Source organism: Lipotes vexillifer, unplaced genomic scaffold (assembly GCF_000442215.2).
Source record: "Lipotes vexillifer unplaced genomic scaffold, Lipotes_vexillifer_v1.1 scaffold1055, whole genome shotgun sequence".
NCBI classification, from domain to species: domain Eukaryota; kingdom Metazoa; phylum Chordata; class Mammalia; order Artiodactyla; family Lipotidae; genus Lipotes; species Lipotes vexillifer.
The window spans coordinates 1,702,191-1,719,540 of record NW_006785407.1 but is presented as its reverse complement, the minus strand read 5'-3'; the positions used below and the strand labels follow the sequence as shown (position 1 = coordinate 1,719,540).

The window sequence follows — 17,350 nt, the reverse complement described above, 5'->3', positions numbered from 1 at the left end:
CCTCCCTTTTGAGATGAAGGACCATTTTTTTGGCCCCATTCCCAGAAACTCAGGATACAGGGACCTTGTCTGCACTTCTCCTTTCAGGTGACAGTGAAGAAAGTGAGTAAACAGCATCGCTGGTATCTTGAGAACACCTCTTGCGATCGAGAGAGCTGTTGGAAAGAGGAGATTCTTCTCTCTGCGAGGGGTTTTTCTGTGTTTTTCCAGATGCTGGTGAAAGCCCAGAAGGTAGGGGAAAAAAATCTCTTTCCTTGGTCTTTAGCAGTCTTTTGTAATTTTGGCTGTAGGTACTAATGGGTCCTTCAGCAGTACGCTAAGATTCCTTAAGATAAGTGACTTCCTTTTTGTTTTTTTTGTTTGTTTGTTTGTTTTTGTTTTTTGCGGTACGCGGGCCTCTCACCGCTGTGGCCTCTCCCGTTGCGGAGCACAGGCTCCGGACGCGCAGGCTCAGCGGCCATGGCTCACGGGCCCAGCCGCTCCGCGGCATGTGGGATCCTCCCGGACCGGGGCACGAACCCGCGTCCCCTGCATCGGCAGGCGGACTCTCAACCACTGCGCCACCAGGGAAGCCCCGTGACTTCCTTTTTGTTAACTGGCTTTATGGATCTAACCTTGCTTTCACAAAATCATGACAGATTAATTTGGGGAAAGACTGTCCCTATGAAATATTACTAATTCTTTGTTCCTTTCAGACACACGGGCATTTCAATGCTAATTGACCTAAAACTACTTGGGGACTGCACATGTCTGCTTCACAGCTTAGATTCCCAGTGTGGCCCAGGCCTCGAGTCCCTCTGACTCGCTGCTTTGCTATTCTGGCCTTTAAGCAGTCAGGCTACCTTTCGTGGGAGTGGAATGCAGGTGGGGATGGGATTACCATGTTGTCAGAATGCAGTGGGTTCTAAAGCTACACCCTTTGCCGGAGACAGCAGTTAGTCTTTGGCGTCTGTTTTATTTTGAAAATTTCATTCCTCTCACCTGTCGATTTCCTCCAAGTAGCCCTTAGTGGGACATAATATGATGATGGATCTGCTGCATCTCCATGAGAAGTTCTTCAGGCCTCTCCCAGGTAGGGACGGACCACCCTTCTCCTTCCTCTGACCTTAGCTTTGCCGTCTGCAAGGGGATTGGCCCAGAGTCGCGCCCCTGAGGGAGCCCCTACACACACAGCCATCCCCAGGGCCTCACAGGTTTCCAGAGAGGTCGCGTACGTCTGTGCCTGTCACCATTTTCCTGGAGCTGGGGGACTTTCTCCGGGAGAACAACTGACATTTGAACTGATACTCTTCCCCCCTCTTACGGAAGTTGTTCAGTCTCATTGCATAAGACTTAGCAAAATCAGAGACATGCAGGGGACGTGTAATCACAGCTATAATCCTGACACTTTTTGCTTTTCCCTCTGTTGTGGCTTTTTACATATTTGACTACACTGCGTATATGATTTTGATTTTGGCTTTTTTTCAGTTGCCAAAAGCATTTATTTATGTCATTCACCTAAAATCATTTAATGGCCACGTGGTACTGACTTACGCCTGTCCCAGTCTTTTCCATGACTGATGCCACTGGACACACAGAAGTGTGACATGGCAGTTAAAAACACGCGTTCAGATGTCACGTCGAGGCCTCATCCCACCCTTGTTATGTGCGATCTCAAGCAAGTTACTTAAACGTGCCTGTTCTGTTTCCATGTCTGTAAAACGGGGGAAATGATATCAACAGTATCAATATCAGAGTTGTTTGGGGATTAAATGAACTAATGCTGTACTGAGAACACCAGTGTAGACTGAAAGGGGTGAGAAGGTTCTAGGAGAGAGTTCTCTGGGAAATGAATTGATAAAAAAAAAAACACCTCAGTTTGAGCATCTTGAGAGAACTTGGGGAGAATTAAGGGTAAAATAATCACTCACCAAAAGACTAAGCAAACAACCAAACAAAAAAACTGCTGGAACAAAAGCTGTGCCAAAAAGGAAGTCATTGGAGGAGACCACCTGGCCCCTTGGTGAATAATGCACAGGTGCTGGCAATGGTAAGGGGTACGAGGTAGAAGGGGTGATTATTTTCTTACCTCGTGGGAGTCAACAGTTAGTGAGTGCCCCAAACCGGGAAATCACCGAGCAGCGTAAGCATGTTATTTAGGGATGTGGGAATAAACTCCGAAAGAAAAAATTGAAGGTCGTTGCCTTTGGGGAATAGGAAATGGGAGGGCAGTGAGAAGAGGGCTAGCAGAGGGGTTTGGGTTGGTTTGTTTTGCAGACAACTATATGCAGGTATAATTTTGATAAATACGTGAATTAACAGGTAATTTTTATCAAGGCACTTACAACTTTTAGCTTACTGGATTTTTCTTTGAACAGTTATTTACAGACTTCACATCTGTCTTTCCAGTCATACCTCTTTCTCCCTTTTCCATTGGCTAGAACTTTGCAAATTGCATTAACTAATGTTGGCCTGAATTTAGGAAAACCGTTTAGCTTTTGCTGTTACAAATGGTGATGTCAGGTTGGTTTGAGATTCAGAAATCCTTGATGATTAGGAGTAAGGATGTTTTCAATTCCTATTTTGTTTTATTTGCTTTATTAGCCAGTGTTGGTGACAAGCTAGGTTGGAGAATTTCTTCTCATTTTTACCAGTGAACTCACTTCTGACTATCTGGGTCTTTTCCTTCAGAAAGCTATGAAGAATTTAAGCTGAATATCCACAACCTATTTCCTGTTCTCATTGACACCAAAAATGTGACAAAGGATATCTGGAAGGTAATAAGTTAAACTGCTCTGGGGAAAGGAATGCTTCGTTTGTCCCACTAACACTCAGCTTTCTCGTTCTTTTCAAAAATTGTTCCTTGAACCCTTTCCTCGTATTTTACAACCAGTATTGGTTTTCTTTTTTTATTCTACCACCTCTGAGTGATGCTAGCTTATGTGTGATTTTTTTTTTCTTTCCTCCATTCAAGTTCTCATGTCTTGACTTACTGGTGTGTAGTTCACGGGCTTATTTAGATGGCACAGCAGAACCATCTAGAGCTTGGTGTACACACAGTGAGTGTTTGCAACGTGCTTAAAGAGCGTCAGGGTTAGGGGCAGGGATCCCACTTGAAAAATTTTATCTTTACTGAACATTAGGGCCGTGGGAGTTCAACCCAGACACATTAGAATCCCCTGGGAGGGTAAATACTGACACCCAGACCCCACCTTCAGCTTCTGTGGTGTAGAGGGGCCGGGAGTGGCATTTCTACAGCTGCCAGGTGACTTCTGTTCTGCAGCCGAGGTTGTGTGGAGGACGGAAGCACCCAGCTGGTTTAGAAGTTAAAACTGAGGAACCAAGCAAGGGGAACGAGATCAGTGTTGTAAACAAAGCTTTAAGCTGATCAGAATTAACTGTTCAGTAAGGAAACCACAAAAACGGCACTGGGTTACTTGGTACATCTTTGCCCAGAGACACACGTATTACTCGTACCTCACGTATTTCTAGCTCTGACGGTGTTCTGTGACGCTGCCCATCTCCGCGGAACGGAGTTCTAGGGCGAAGCGGGAAGGACGCAGGGGCTGATCTGAGGCAACTAGTGCAAACCAGGCTCCACTGCACGCGAGATGAGGTGAACTTTAGGCCTTGATGACCTGGCAGTCCCTTAGAGTACCTAGTGCCCTGCGTAATGTGTCCTTGGCTGTGGTCTTGTGCCTTGGAGTCCTGTGTTTCTCAAAACCCTAAAACACTTGCCCTTGAAGGAAGTTGCTGTGTTGTGTTTGTGGCAGTTTTCTTAGGCTGGTTGCCGGGTCCCTTATAGGAAACCCAAGGACACTAGGTACCCTGACATCCGAATTAAGGAATAAAGATAGGTGTGTGTGAAGAGAGAGGAGTTCATAGGAGTTTGCATTTTCCAGGTCATGTTAATGGCCATTTGGTAATACCTGAAGCAGATAATAAACATAACCACAAATGTCTTATTCTCCCTAATTTGTTTTCCATATTATAGGAACTGAATTTCCCAAGGGTTTCAAATCTTTTAGAAGTTTATGAAGTCCTAAACAGGTAAGGAAGCTGTTTTTCGGAGCTGCTTATAGATCAGGGGTTCTCACTTGGGGCGATTTTGCTCCCCAGGGCACATTTGGCAACAGTGAGATGCTTTTGGTCGTTACAGTTCAGGGGTGCTACTGGTACCTAGTGAGTAGAGGCCAGGATGCACAGGACAGCCCCCAACCCAAAGAATTCTCCAGCCCCAAATGTTACTGGTGCTGAGGTTGTGAAACCCCCTTCTGGAGGGGAAGGGGCCTGGTCAGATACCTACAGCTGTTTAATTATCTGGTGTTTTCTGTTGGCCAGGGTTTTATTTTTCCTGTGATCTGTTTGATTATTGGAGTGATTAGCTCCATGGGAACAGATATTGTTCTTCTTTTGGACCTTGATGTTTCTCTCAGGCCTCTCAGCAGTGCGAGGCATAGTAGGTGCACATTAAACACTGGAGTGAGTGAACGGTCCTAGTACCGGGTGAGTTCCTGCCCTTCCTACAGGAACAGCGACCCTGTCTTTCCTCATGTCCCAGCCACGCTGTGGGCATGTGCTGGTGGGAGTGTGTTGCCTGGAAGGCCTGGAGTGGATGGGGGCTGCTCTGCCCACTCCTTTGTCCCCAACTGGGGGGACCAGCAAACCAGAGTGGGGAGAGGGTGGCGTCGGCGGCAGTTGAAGGTGAGACCTTTTTGAAAAGAAGCTGTGTCTCTGTGGCTCACTGTCATCAGCCACTGGCACGGGGGCCCCTGAAGATGCCTGGCCGGAGCCGCACTGGCCTCTTTGAGTCTCCCATAGATGCTGTTTTCGGCTCATGGCATCAGTTATTTCCGACGTGATCGTCTCCTCTGGCCCCTTAGGCTTCATCTCTTCCTTTCTCCCACGGCCCTCCTGGCCGTCATTTCTAAGAAAACAAGAGGCCGGAGGCGGGAGTGTCTCAGGCCCCTGCAGACACTTGTGCGGTGTTATCCTCTTCGCCACTGTCTCTCCCGTCAGCCCGCACACGGGAACGCCTACCGTGAATGGGGCTGAGGCACGAAGGGCTGCCCTCCCGCGGCCTGTCCGTCCTCCTGGCCCTGCACCTTCCCTCTGCTCAGCAGCCTCCCTGCCCTTCGTGCCCCCCTGACCCCCGCCGTGTCCTCAGCCTCTCCCTCAGCATCAGCATTTTTCTTCTAACTCAGAAAACGTGAAGCTCCCCTCGGTCTCCCCTCTTGCCACCACTGTCCTCGTTCTGTCTTTACAACAGGCCTCTTCAGAGGCCTCGCCTTCTCCTGGGCCCACTGAGGTCAGGTTGCCTCCCCTCCACGGAACTCGATCTGGGTATTGGGGCCCAGCTGATGGGAAGATGCGCACAGGCGTTTGGAACAGGGCGTGGCAGGCGGTCGTGCTCAGTGTTAACTTCTGTCTGGCGTCTGACACCCTGGGCCCCTCGGCCCCCTTCCCTGCCGTTGGGCCCTCTCCCGGCTTTCTCTTATTTTCTGGTGAGTGTTTTAATCTCTTCCTCGCGGGCTCTCGTTCTTCCACTCGGTCCCTTACATCTTTCCAGGGTCCCCACTGTCCTCGTCTTCCTTGTTACCGTGCCCCTGGGTGACCGAATCCACCCACCCCCAGCCTCGGCGACCACCGCGGCTCCAGACTCCTCGCGTCCTGATCACCTTCTGGTTGTTCCTGCACCACGTGGCCGCAGGCACCTTCTGCTTGGCTCTCCTCTCTGCCCGTCAAACCCGCTCCCGTGTCTGGAGCAACTTCTGCCATGTCCTGACGGCGCCAGGCGCTGTGCCGATGGCTCGTGTGCAGGTGTGAGAGAGAATCTTGTTTTCAGTACGCAGGCTCTGCATCGAGACTTGCTGGGTGTATATCCCAGCTTTACCTCTCACTAGCTTTGTGAGTCACCTTGAGAGCAGGCCCCCAGAGTGATGGCTGCCTTGCGGCTTAGGAGCACATGAGGAAATCAGGGTTCAGAGATGTGAAGCATACAGAGAGGTACCGATAGATTCTGTTGGAAAACAGATGAAGGGAAGGTTTCCCTGTCGAATGCCAGCCACGTTCACCCACGTGCCAGAGCTGAGACCTGGAAGGGGACCCAGAGCTGGGCCACCAGCGTCTTCTAGTCAAGGCCTGTTGGTTTTACTCCCTAAATGTCCTGGAAACCGGTTCCTTTTTCTGCATCCCCAGGATCATTGCCTTCCTTGAGGCCTTCATTTTTTATTCCAATGGTGGTAGTAGCTCCTCCCCGGTTAGCTTGGTGGCCTGACCTACTTTATCTGCAGTGCTGCCACTTGAGAGATCTTTTAAAATGTGAACTTGACCATTTTTCTGGTCAGAGTCTTCCTCTGGTTCCTGAAGCCCCCCCATAATGTTCGAGCTCTTTCCCGGCCCCTGCCCTTCACTGTGGGCTTCACCCTCTCCCTCGCTGTCTCTGCGTGCTCTTCTCTTGGCTTGAAGTGCCTGGCGCTGCCCCGTTTCCTCAACCAGGTGAGCCACTGGGGTTCAGGACTCTCCTGTAGGACCACCAACTTCAGGAAGGCTTCCCTCCCGAAGGCCTGTCCCTCGATAGCCAGGCGTGCACCTCTCACGCCTCGGGCGTCGCATTTCTAGGACGCGCTGAACAGCAAGCTCCCGGGGGCAGAGCCAGCATAGGGTTTATCCTGATGGCTGGGCTGGGGTCCTGCGTCTGGTAAATGCTCAGAATGACACGGTTGGAGCCTCTGGCTCTGCCGTTCTTTCATCTGTCCCGTTGCCTGGTTACCAAGACCTGTCTGCCCATGCCTGGATCCGTGTTTTGTTTTGTTTGTTTGTTTGATTTTATATTAGAGCTGTGTTTTGTTGTGATTTTCAAGGAGTCCCAGTACTGAGGACATTTTTATTTGTTAAGAGGATGAGGGGAGAACAAGAAAGGATTGTTAGCAAACGTTTTTTATCTATCTTTCTTCTCTAATAGTGACTTGAATCCCACCAAGAATTCTGGGCCAGTGATTATTCATGCAAGCAGATGTGAAAAATACGGTACGTATGTTTGCCTGAGCCGTGCTCCTCCGAGGTTGGCATGGCTTTGAGGTGCTGGAGCTCAAGCCGGGTCTTCACGTGGCAGGTGTGGGAGGGCCGGGTGGGGCTTCTTCCGTGCCGTGTCCATATTACAACCGCCCGATCGAAAGGAGCCATCCCAGAAGGCGTCGGAGGTCCCGGGGGCGTCCATCTGTCCAGAAGCCCTGTGCTTCCACCTCCCATGAGCGCTCTTGCTGCCGTGGGGAGGTCCTAGGTCAAAGTGGGGTATGGCTGAGAGAAGGGTGTGTGGTCTCTGCAGGAACAACCGTTATTTGGCTGTGTGTGCACAGCTGACATGGGTGTGGAACTGGGGCGGGGTTGGGGGAGAGTCCTTTCCCGGGCTGTGTTCTAATCGCTGCTTGACCGTCTCTCCTGCTTCTGGAAAAAACACTTCAGTTGAGACAAAGTATCCCCATGAAGCAGCATACGATGCTTTCCTGTGCGGATCAGGTGAGAGTTGCTGCCCTTTTAAAGGGAGACCCCTGTCTTATTTTCAGTCATCCCCCGCCATCCCTGGCCTCCCCACCTCCCCGTTTACTTCCAGGTGGGTGGCACGTGTGGAAATAAGGCCTGAGTTTGCATATTTTGATAAGGTGATCAGGTTGCACCTTGACGTCTGTCACATTTCTAGTGTCTTTTTTTCCAGTTCTTTTGAAAGTGGCCCACTTGCTCCTATGGAGAGTGCACGGGTGAGTGTTCCCTTCATCCTGTGATCTCATCAGTGGTCAGGATTTGTTGAGCCCTCACTGTAAACCAAGACCTCGGGGCTCCCACACTCTCCCAAAGAAGGAGGATGCAAGTGTCTTCGTGTAAATGACACATTTATGGAAGCAGCCCTCCTCCATAGGCGGCCTTTCCCAGCCTTCCTCCCACCCTGGGGCTGGTCCCGGCCCCCCCGCCTCTTGTGTCGGCCTTGGGAAAAGTCACTGTCGGGACGCCGAGACAGTGGGTCAGGCTTGGGTTCCGCACCCGCCCCAGTGTTCCCGGGGCAGTATGCTTGCTTCGTCTGTTACCATCCTGTTTCCTCGTGTCGTGTAAACCGCAGTGAGGTAGGAGAGCAAAGCATATAGGCCAGCAAATGATCCATCCTTGGGATTCACACAGTCAGGCTGGGGAGAAGGGCAGTGACTTGGAATAAGGCACACAGGGGAAAGGTTCTTAAAACCTCAAATTGGAATCTTAAATGCATTTTCTCAGGGCATCGTCATCCTGGATGCCTGCAGTGCTGGGCTCGTAGGCACCAGCTCCACACGTGAATTGTGCACTCTGTGGCACCATCCTTGCTGCGTACATGTGTTAAGTAGGATTTAGGGACTTCCCTGGTGGTCCAGTGGTTGAGACTCTGTGCTTCCAATGCAGGGGGCACGGGTTCGATCCCTGGTTGGGGAACTAAGATCCCACATGCTGTGCAGCACGGCCAAAATGAAGTAACAGAAGCAAACAAAAAATTCCAACATGAGACACCTCGTGCCATAAATTCAAGAGGGTATATTTAAAAAAAAAAAATAAAAGTAGGATTTGGCAGGCCAGGGGAAGGAGCTGATCAAAACTGTGTTCTTTGGGACTGACTTAAACATTTTCAGACTGTACCCTGTTAATGTGGGTACTGCCTAATTGGTCTGTTTTGGTAAAGGGTATTATACACAGAAATAGCCTGTGACACATGGATGTGAGACTTACAGCTTCAGTAAGAAACCCCCGCCACTGCCTCCTCCTTCCCTGTGCTCTGTGAGGGCAGCTAAGAGCAGTGGAGCTTATTGGTGCCTTAGTACCGGACCTTGTGTCCTTAATTTCTTTTTTCTCAATTTTTAAAAAATTTATTTCTTTGTTTATTTTTGGCCGCGTTGGGTCTTCGTTGCTGCGCGCGGGCTTTCTCTAGTTGTGGCGAGCGGGGGCTACTCTTCGTTGCGGTGCGCGGGCTTCTCGTTGCAGTGGCTTCTCTTGTTGCGGAGCACGGGCTCTAGGTGCGTGGGCTCAGTAGTTGTGACATGTGGACTCAGTAGTTGTGGCTCGCGGGCTCTAGAGCGCAGGCTCAGTTGTTGTGGCGCATGGGCTTAGTTGCTCCACAGCATGTGGGATCTTCCCGGACCAGGTCTCGAACCCATGTCCCCTGCATTGGCCGGCGGATTCTTAACCACTGCGCCAACCAGGGAAGCCCCAATTTCTTTTAATCCTCGAAACCTAGAAACCCTCCTAGGTTTAGAGAAGCTCCGTAGCAGCTAGGCCTGCCTGGTGCCAAGGGCTGTGCTTTCTCGTGGGCCTGTGCTCAGGTACGTGGTGGTGTCTGGGTGGAGGCGAGGCTGAGGCAGGACAAGGCTGTGGGGCGAGGGATGGCCATTTGGAGTCTCGTCGAGGGGCGATGGAGTGGACCTTCCTCTGAACAGGGGCCTCGCTCATCCCCTGAGCCTGTGGCTGATGTTGGTGAGCCTAGGGGTCTTTACCAGACGGCCACCAACGGGTGGTGACCCCTGGAAGTTCTCCCTTGGCTTGGGCCGCGGTGAGAGCTCGCTGGTGGTTTGGGGGAGGCCCACCAACAGAAGTCCCAGAACCTGTGAGGGGAGGAGGGAGGGGGGTCTCGGGCAGCACCTTGCCCGTTGTCACCAGAGCCTCACCTGCGGCCGAGGACGTGGGACACCCACCGTGGGCCTGAAGGCTTTGGGGCTTTCTGTCCTCGTAGGGTTCTTCCCATCCCCAAGCCCTCCTTCCCGCTGTACCTCGACGTGCTGGCTCCCTATGTGAACCAGGTGAATCTTATCCGAGCCGGGGTCCCCAAGATCGTAAGTAGACTTCATTTTGCTCCCCCCCATTTGGAGGCTGGAGGCAGCTTGGGGCTCTGGGGGCTATCGGGGGCTTCTGACGGCCACCAAACGCGGCCAGAGGGGGCGCTCACGCCCCACCAAGCCTGTGACTGTCTCCTGTGTTTTCCCGCCTGAGCCAAGGTGAGCTTGGCCGTTCCTTCCTCCTCCCCTCTCCCTCCCCGCTGCTCGCAGGGCCTGTCTAGTTGCACTCGCAGGACTTTCCAGCTGGGTAGGTAGTCAGTCAGCAGGAACTGTGGAAAATCTGTTCTTCTCCCTGTGTTCTAGAATTTTTCGGGTCCAGATTACCCCAGTGTCCGCCCTCCCATCCTCATTGCCACCGTCAGGAGGCGGCCCAGGGTCAGCGAGCAGCAAGTCTACCACGAGTTTCAGAACCTCTGCAAGTTTGATGTCAGGAGACTGGTGGGGAGCCACTTCCTGCTTCTGACCAATAAGTTTAAGGAGTAGGTGCCTCGGCTCTCAGCCCCCGCCCTCCAACCTGCGGCCACTCCAGCCGCTCGGAGCTGTGGTGCTTGTGCGCCTGACCGAGCCCTTCTTTCGGCAGCACCCGGAGCATCCTGAAGGAGTACAGGTGCCACCCCACCCTGCAGGTCTCCCTGTACCGCTACTGGAGACACTCCCCGAACGTCAGCTGCCTGTTACAGTAAGTGACCGGGACTGAGGCTGCTTCGGACTTGCCGGTGGTCCCAGCTGGGTGTGAGTCGAGCACAGCTCGCTAGCCGGCGTGCGCTGGGCAAGGGGTCGTTGACCAGCACGCTGGACCAAACGTCGTTCAGTGACGCTCAGCAGACGTTGATCGAGCACGTGCTGTCTTCGGCACCGTCCTAGGTTCCAGGGCTTCATCAGTGGATGAAACAAAATCCCCTGATCTCGTGGAGCTCGCACCGGAGTGGGGGTAATAAACGAGTGACCTGCATGGTCTGTTAGGTGATAAGTTAGAAACGAGCAGGGTCGGGAGGCGGGAGGGCTGGGCTGAGGGAAGGTTTTGCTCTTTAAAGGAGATCGGGGCCCTCATAGAAGGCCGGGGAGGGGGGCTGTCGCTGGTGGGGAGTGAGCCAGGCACAGCGACGCGGGGCAGGGGACGGTGTCCAGGCAGAGGAGGCAGCGGGGAGGGGCCCTCTTGGGGGCGCGGTGCTCCTGGTGTGTGGAGGGGCAGTGACAAAGCTACCAGACGAAACAAGGAGCAAAAGGCAAGGCTACGGAAGCCGGCAGGTTGCGACCAGCAGAGGGCGCGGCTGAGGACTGCGGGAGAAGCTGGGTAGGCCGCCGGAGGTTCGGTGGCTCAGGGCTCTGCGTGGAGACGTTGGAGGACACAGGGCAGGGGGACGTCAGGAAGCCAGGTCACCTGGTCACACTGTTCGGCTGCGGCTTGGGCTGCTTGGTGGCAGAGCGGGGGCGTCGGGGGTGCTGAAGGTGCTATCAGACAGACGGGAGCAGGGTCAAGTTTAAACCCAGGGTTTTTGGTCTGAGCAACTGGGAAGACAGAGCTGCTGTTAAATGAACTTGAAGGATTTTGGTTTCCTGTTAGAAGCCAGACCCGTCGAAAACCACATCGTTGAAGAAGAAAGCTTGGCTGCTAGGCAGTCTTCTCCCCCTCAAACTCCAACGTAAATCACTGGGAAAGGTGCCCTCTGTGTCCCAGACCCATTCTAGCCTCGAGAGAATGTTGGCGCCGGGAGAGGGATGGAAAGAAAATAACATCCGGGCGAACGTAGCCGGGAAGGAAGAGGGGCCAGCCTGCGCCGGCGCTCGCACACCTGCTGGGCGCACGCGGGGCCTCCCGCGCCATCCAGGCCGCTGACCGGTGTCGTTGTCTTGCAGGGTCTGTGGCGTAGTCACCACCTGGGCCTTTATCGCGTTTCTCCTGGGAAGAGCTCGCCCCTGAGCGCAGCAAGGCCGCCTGCAGTCCTGTCCTGTCTCCGCACGATCCCGGGGCTGCCGTCCTGGCTTCTGTTTGTTCAGATCACATCCTACTTGCATATGGATCTGCGCGGTCCTTACGAGGAGTTTTGTTATGTGTTGAATGTGAAACTCTGTAAATGTTATCAATGATAAACCCTTTGTATGTGGCCAAAACTTTTCTTTCTATAAATGACTGGGGAGAAGCCACACCTCTGGGAATTTGAGCTAATGTTCCAGAGTGTCTTCTGAACGGACAACTGGGACAATAGGAGCTGGACACCAAGTGGGCAAAAGACTCCGTTATTTCTGAGAGAGAAAGCAATAGCTGATAGGCTGGCAGGGGTTTAGGCCTGAGAAACGGCCAAATCTTTAGTAAAGGGAAAAATAAAACCAGGTGTCCATGGGTGCCAGTGTTGGTCCATGTTTTGGGTAACTGTCCTAAACCATGAAGCAACTCACTTTAGAAACAAAGTGACTCGTACCACAGGTGTGTACCCTGAGATCGAGGTAGAATCGGATTATTTTCTTTCCTTGGCAGTGCTGGGCACTTCACCCGGCTTTATCAGGAGCTCTTCCCTGTGAGGGGTTGAACTTGGCTGGGCCGTGTGTTCAGCCTTGAACTTAAGGATTCAGCAAAGCCTTCTTAAATTCCTTGTGGAAAAAGTTTTTTCTGTATAAAACAGAAGTGTTAGCACTGGCAGCCACCCAGGGGGAGAGTTTGGGAGCCACTCCAGAAGCCACACGCCGGTCCTGGGCTGTGAGTGACACGGTGACCGATGGGCTGCCGTCCCTGCGATGCTCGGGGCAGCTCTTGTGGTCAGACCAATGAAACCCTGCTCTCGGTGAGGGGACGGAGGTTTTACCGTTTGTCCAAATGGCCTCCTAGTGGGATTGTTGTTTTGTCTGTCTTCCCGTTGGATGTTCCTTTGTGTACGCTAAGGAAAAGTCCCCTTTTTTGTGGGCTTTTGGGGCCCCATCTCATGGATGTGAGCCCTGCATTAAGTAAGCAAACCTGAAAAGTGAAAACGGACTTCTCAGCTGAGTGCATAAGGTGACCATTTTGCCTTCCCGGGGCTGGGGCAGGGCCTGAGCACTGAGCTGTCTTCGTTCTGGGGTGAGAGACCATATAGTAATTTTATCAGACGTTATTCATTTATTCATTGAACTCTTAACTGTTCATAGGTTGTTATCAAGTCCCTGCTACGTGCATGCTCAGCGGGGCCTCCGTGCTGTTGGTAGCATCCTGCTGTCCACCCACAGGGACTCTGGCTGACCGCACGGTCCACTGTCCCTCCCGGAGGAGGCAGGTGGGGGTGACATCTGAGCTGCTGAAAGCCCATGACTGGGATCGGATTCCGTCTACTGACTTCCCCTGAGGTTCCCCGTGTGCGCATGGTCGGAGGTGCCCCGCGTGCGCATGGTCGGAGGTGCTGAGTAGTGGAGCGCCCATCTCGTACCAGCTCCCACCCCATGCGCCCGGGTCCCTCACCCTGCTCTCTCCTCATCTCCTCTAGTTCTTCGTGTCAGTGCCTCTTGTGCAGCCCTTTCTCTGTCATTAAATGAAAGAACCAAAGCAAGGAACAGACACCAGCCTCCCGTCCTCCGCTCTGTGGCCCTCTCCCTGCGGCTCTGGCTGTCCCCCCCCACTTCCAGCCACGTTTCCCTTCGCCGCCGAGTTGCTCACAGCCACGCAGCTCGGCCCGCCCTCTGCCGTCCGTGGTCCCCGCAGCTCTTCGGTGCCGAGGGACTGGGTGCTGTCCGCGTGTCCTGCTGTGACCAAAGCTTGTGCCCCGGCTGGTGTCTCTCTGGGCCCAGTGTGTCCGGGCCAGAGCGGAGCGGAGCTGTGTTTCTGTGTTGCTTCCCTGACGGCCTCGTTTGAGGAAGGTGGTGGCCATCCCTCTGGTCCCCCCCCCCCCCCCCCCGCCCCCCCCGCAGCCACTCCCAACGGTGCACGCTGAGGGGACTCTGGATAGGAAAGAACAGGATACTTGCCCTAGATAGCTAAGGCATCTTCCCATACATAGAAAAGTGCTAAATTCATTAACTTCAGATGTCTGGTTTTCTTTAATTAACGGTAATCTTTTGATGTTCCTGCTACCTGGTCTTTGTTGCAAAAACTCCTATATAACCTGGCTCCTCCCCTACCTCCTCAAAGCAGCCCCTCAGAGCCATCTGAGAGGCTGCTTCCCAGACTTGAAGTCCTCAGAAAGTCCGCCGAAAAAAACATAATTCTCAACTTTTAGGTTGTGCATTGTTTTTCTCAGTTGACAATCATATGGATATCCTTATTCCCCAATAAGTGAGATTGATAATGCGTATATAAGTAACACATAGATATGTAAGGCACTGATACCATACTTTTAAAACAGTTGGGTAGGGGCTCCCCTGGCTCCCCTGGTGGCGCAGTGGTTGAGAGTCCGCCTGCCGATGCAGGGGACATGGGAAAGGAATCCATCCACCAGTGCACACAGCGAGCACCTTATGAGTCCTCAAAGAAGGAATGTGTAAATGACATTAAAGCAGCCTAGAAGATACAATCATGTTTGATGGTTTTATGGTAAATCTCTTGACCTTAAAGCCAGGCAATAAGCAAGTTAGTCCTGTGTGATGTTGTGTGACCCCTGGAAGCGCTTATATCCTGTTTGCCTGAGAACTTTGAGGAAACACCCATTGCACTCCAAGCAGAACAGCCAGAGGCATCATGAAGGCGGGGTACAAGCTATCACTTTATTGGTTAGAGGGTTTTAGTTAGGTATTAAGGAGTTAAATTTTCCTAGTTTCCTGATAATAAAGGTTAATACATTTTCCAAAGGCACAACAAAGCATCCTTTCAGGTCACCATTGATTTCAAAATAAAACAAAGCAAAACTGAAAGGGGTGGGGCACTCTTCCCAGACCCCGCCCTGTCTCCACCGGGTGTCCCTCCTTCAGCCTCTCTCCTCCCTGCCATCCTGCCACTGCTGGCCTCATCCGGGCCCCCTTCACACCACCTCCATCTGGGACGAGCTCAGAGCCTCCTGGGACCCTGCCCACCTCCTTCCTACGGCCTCACAGACATAAGAGGGATCTGAGAGCAGATCTGGTCCCCTCTCCTGCCCGAAGCCCTTCTGTGGATTCTGCACCCAAGTCCCGGAAACCTTGGCCTCCCCAGCTGTTCCACACCTGCAGGCCATGCTGAGCCCCATTCCTCAGCCCCTTCCCAACGCGCAGCTCACGGCCCTCGCCCCTCTCGGCTCAGTTCAACTGGCGTCTCTTCTAGGTTCTGGAGCTTTGCCGCCCCGATGCCCCGTCACAGGTTGGGCTCCTTCTGCCCCTATGACGACTCTTAGCACTGTGGGAACGAGTTCGGATTCTTTGGTGCTGCTCACAGAGGCACGTGGCAAGTGGCACAAGCCTCATCATTTTGCATAATTGACGTGGCTCTGCCTCAGTGGTACAGAAAAGGGACACGTGGCAGCCCCCGGACTCCCCGCCCCCGGGAGCTCTTACGGTCCTCCGGGTCCTGATCATATACAAGTGATGTGACTCTAGACATTGCTCCCAGAATTTTGAATCTCGTTTGTTTGTAGTTTAAACCATTTCCCTGAACCGAGGCCTCAGAGACACGTGGCGGGTGCTCCCTGGGCCAGGCGTGCTGTCCTTCTGCCACGCCACCTGTGGGGGTCGGGAGCCCGTTCCATACCCTCTGTGCTTTCATGCCCCACTCGTCCACCGTGAATATACATGGTGGGTTTAGGCAGGTTCTAAAAACAAGACCACATGGCCGACATCTGAAGAACTGGCTCAGCACCGGTTCTCGGACGTTGGCCGGAGCCCCCAGGTGGAGTGCAAGTCTGTTGGGCGCCCTCGGCCGCTCCCCCTGCCTCTCCCCCAGCTCCTGCGGCCACAGTGCCGTGGGAGGACCCCGGGCTCCCTGCATGGAGGGGTAGCTTCTGTCCAAAGGCTCTTTCTTTTCTCCATGAGAGCAGAGCTATCTGGTATCATATGATGTCTATTTTTTTTTTTTTTTTTTGCGGTACGCGGGCCTCTCACTGTTGTGGCCTCTCCCATTGCGGAGCACAGGCTCCGGACGCGCAGGCTCAGTGACCATGGCTCACGGGCCCAGCCGCTCTGCGGCATGTGGGATCTTCCCGGACTGGGGCACGACCCCGCGTCCCCTGCATTGGCAGGCGGACTGTCAACCACTGCACCACCAGGGAAGCCCATGATGTCCATTTTTATGGCCAGATAACTGGGGTAATGATTTTCTAAATCCTTAAAACTTTAATTAAATAACTTGGACCGTTTTGTGGTGAAGTTTGGGGCAATGGTGGTGGTTGGCCTGAGTCACTAGTAAACAAGCTGGAGGCAGACGTAATCAGTGATCTCTGTGCCCTCTTCCATCTAAAGCCTTTGATTGTCTGTGTGCAGGCAAAATGGTGTATATGCATCACATTCTCAGTTATCCTGTAAAGACTGAGAAAATACATTAAAATGATATCTGCAGGGGAGATTTTGGGTGATTTTAACGTTCTATCTCATACTTTCCTGGATTCTGAAAATTTTGTATAACGTGAGCATGTATCCCTTCTAAATGGAAATGTACTTTAAAAAAAGAAAAGAAAAGCAAAAAAGGAGTTCCCTGACAGTCCAGTGGTTAGGATTTGTCGCTGTCACTGCTGGGGCCCTGGTTCAGTCCCTGGTTGGGGAACTAAGATCCTGCAAGCTGTGCAGCACACCATAAAAAAAAAAAAAAGAAGAAATGTACTATTTAAAAAGTCAGTACCTATAACTGAGCATATGAGTGATCACAGTTAAAGAGGTGAACTTGGGCTTCCCTGGTGGCACAGTGGTTGAGAGTCCGCCTGCCGATACAGGGGACACGGGTTCGTGCTCCGGTCCGGGAAGATCCCACATGCCGCGGAGCGGCTGCGCCCGTGAGCCATGGCCGCTGAGCCTGTGCGTCCGGAGCCTGTGCTCTGCAACAGGAGAAGCCACAACAGTGAGAGGCCCGCGTACCGCAAAAAAAATAAGGTGAACTTAAAACTGGAAGAAAATGCACAGCAGTCTTGATGGGCTCTGCCCCCAAGGAGGTGGACTCTGTTTTCATTTGTTTTTCTCTCGTTTTCAGGGTCTTTTTTTGTTGTTGTTAATTCTGAGTTCCTCTCTCCTCATCTTAACAATGTCTTTTTATTTTTTATAAATTTATTTATTTATTTTTGGCTGCGTTGGGTCTTTGTTGCTGCGCGTGGGCTTTCTCTAGTTGCGGCGAGGGGGGGCTACTCTTCGTTGCAGTGCCCGGGCTTCTCACTGCGATGGCTTCTCACGTTGCGGAGCACACAGGCTCTAGGCACGCGGCCTTCAGTAGTTGTGGCTCATGGGCTCTAGAGCACAGGCTCAGTAGTTGTGGCTTATGGGCTTAGTTGCTCTGTGGCATGTGGGATCTTCCCAGACCAGGGCTTGAACCCGTGTCCCCTGCATTGTCAGGTGGATTCTTAACCACTGCACCACCAGGGAAGCCCCTTTTTCAGGGTCTTTTACAAATTTTATGATCGTATATTTCTTTTGCATTAACCATAAAAATACATTTTTAAAAATAATATTTT

General features: G+C 52.5%; 1 protein-coding gene across 1 annotated transcript in view; it reads left to right on the top strand.

Moving 5' to 3' along the window:
- PNLDC1 (PARN like ribonuclease domain containing exonuclease 1) overlaps window positions 1-11,748 on the top strand; it is a 20,537-nt gene extending 8,789 nt beyond the window's left edge. Inside the window, exons 9-19 of the mRNA XM_007457588.1 lie at window positions 88-231; window positions 1,003-1,072; window positions 2,671-2,756; window positions 3,974-4,029; window positions 6,944-7,008; window positions 7,444-7,497; window positions 7,694-7,736; window positions 9,725-9,824; window positions 10,131-10,306; window positions 10,408-10,506; window positions 11,685-11,748. Of these exons, the coding sequence (XP_007457650.1) occupies window positions 88-231; window positions 1,003-1,072; window positions 2,671-2,756; window positions 3,974-4,029; window positions 6,944-7,008; window positions 7,444-7,497; window positions 7,694-7,736; window positions 9,725-9,824; window positions 10,131-10,306; window positions 10,408-10,506; window positions 11,685-11,748 (957 nt within the window). The remainder of the gene's footprint in view (window positions 1-87; window positions 232-1,002; window positions 1,073-2,670; window positions 2,757-3,973; window positions 4,030-6,943; window positions 7,009-7,443; window positions 7,498-7,693; window positions 7,737-9,724; window positions 9,825-10,130; window positions 10,307-10,407; window positions 10,507-11,684) is intronic.
- Window positions 11,749-17,350: the final 5,602 nt, after the last annotated feature.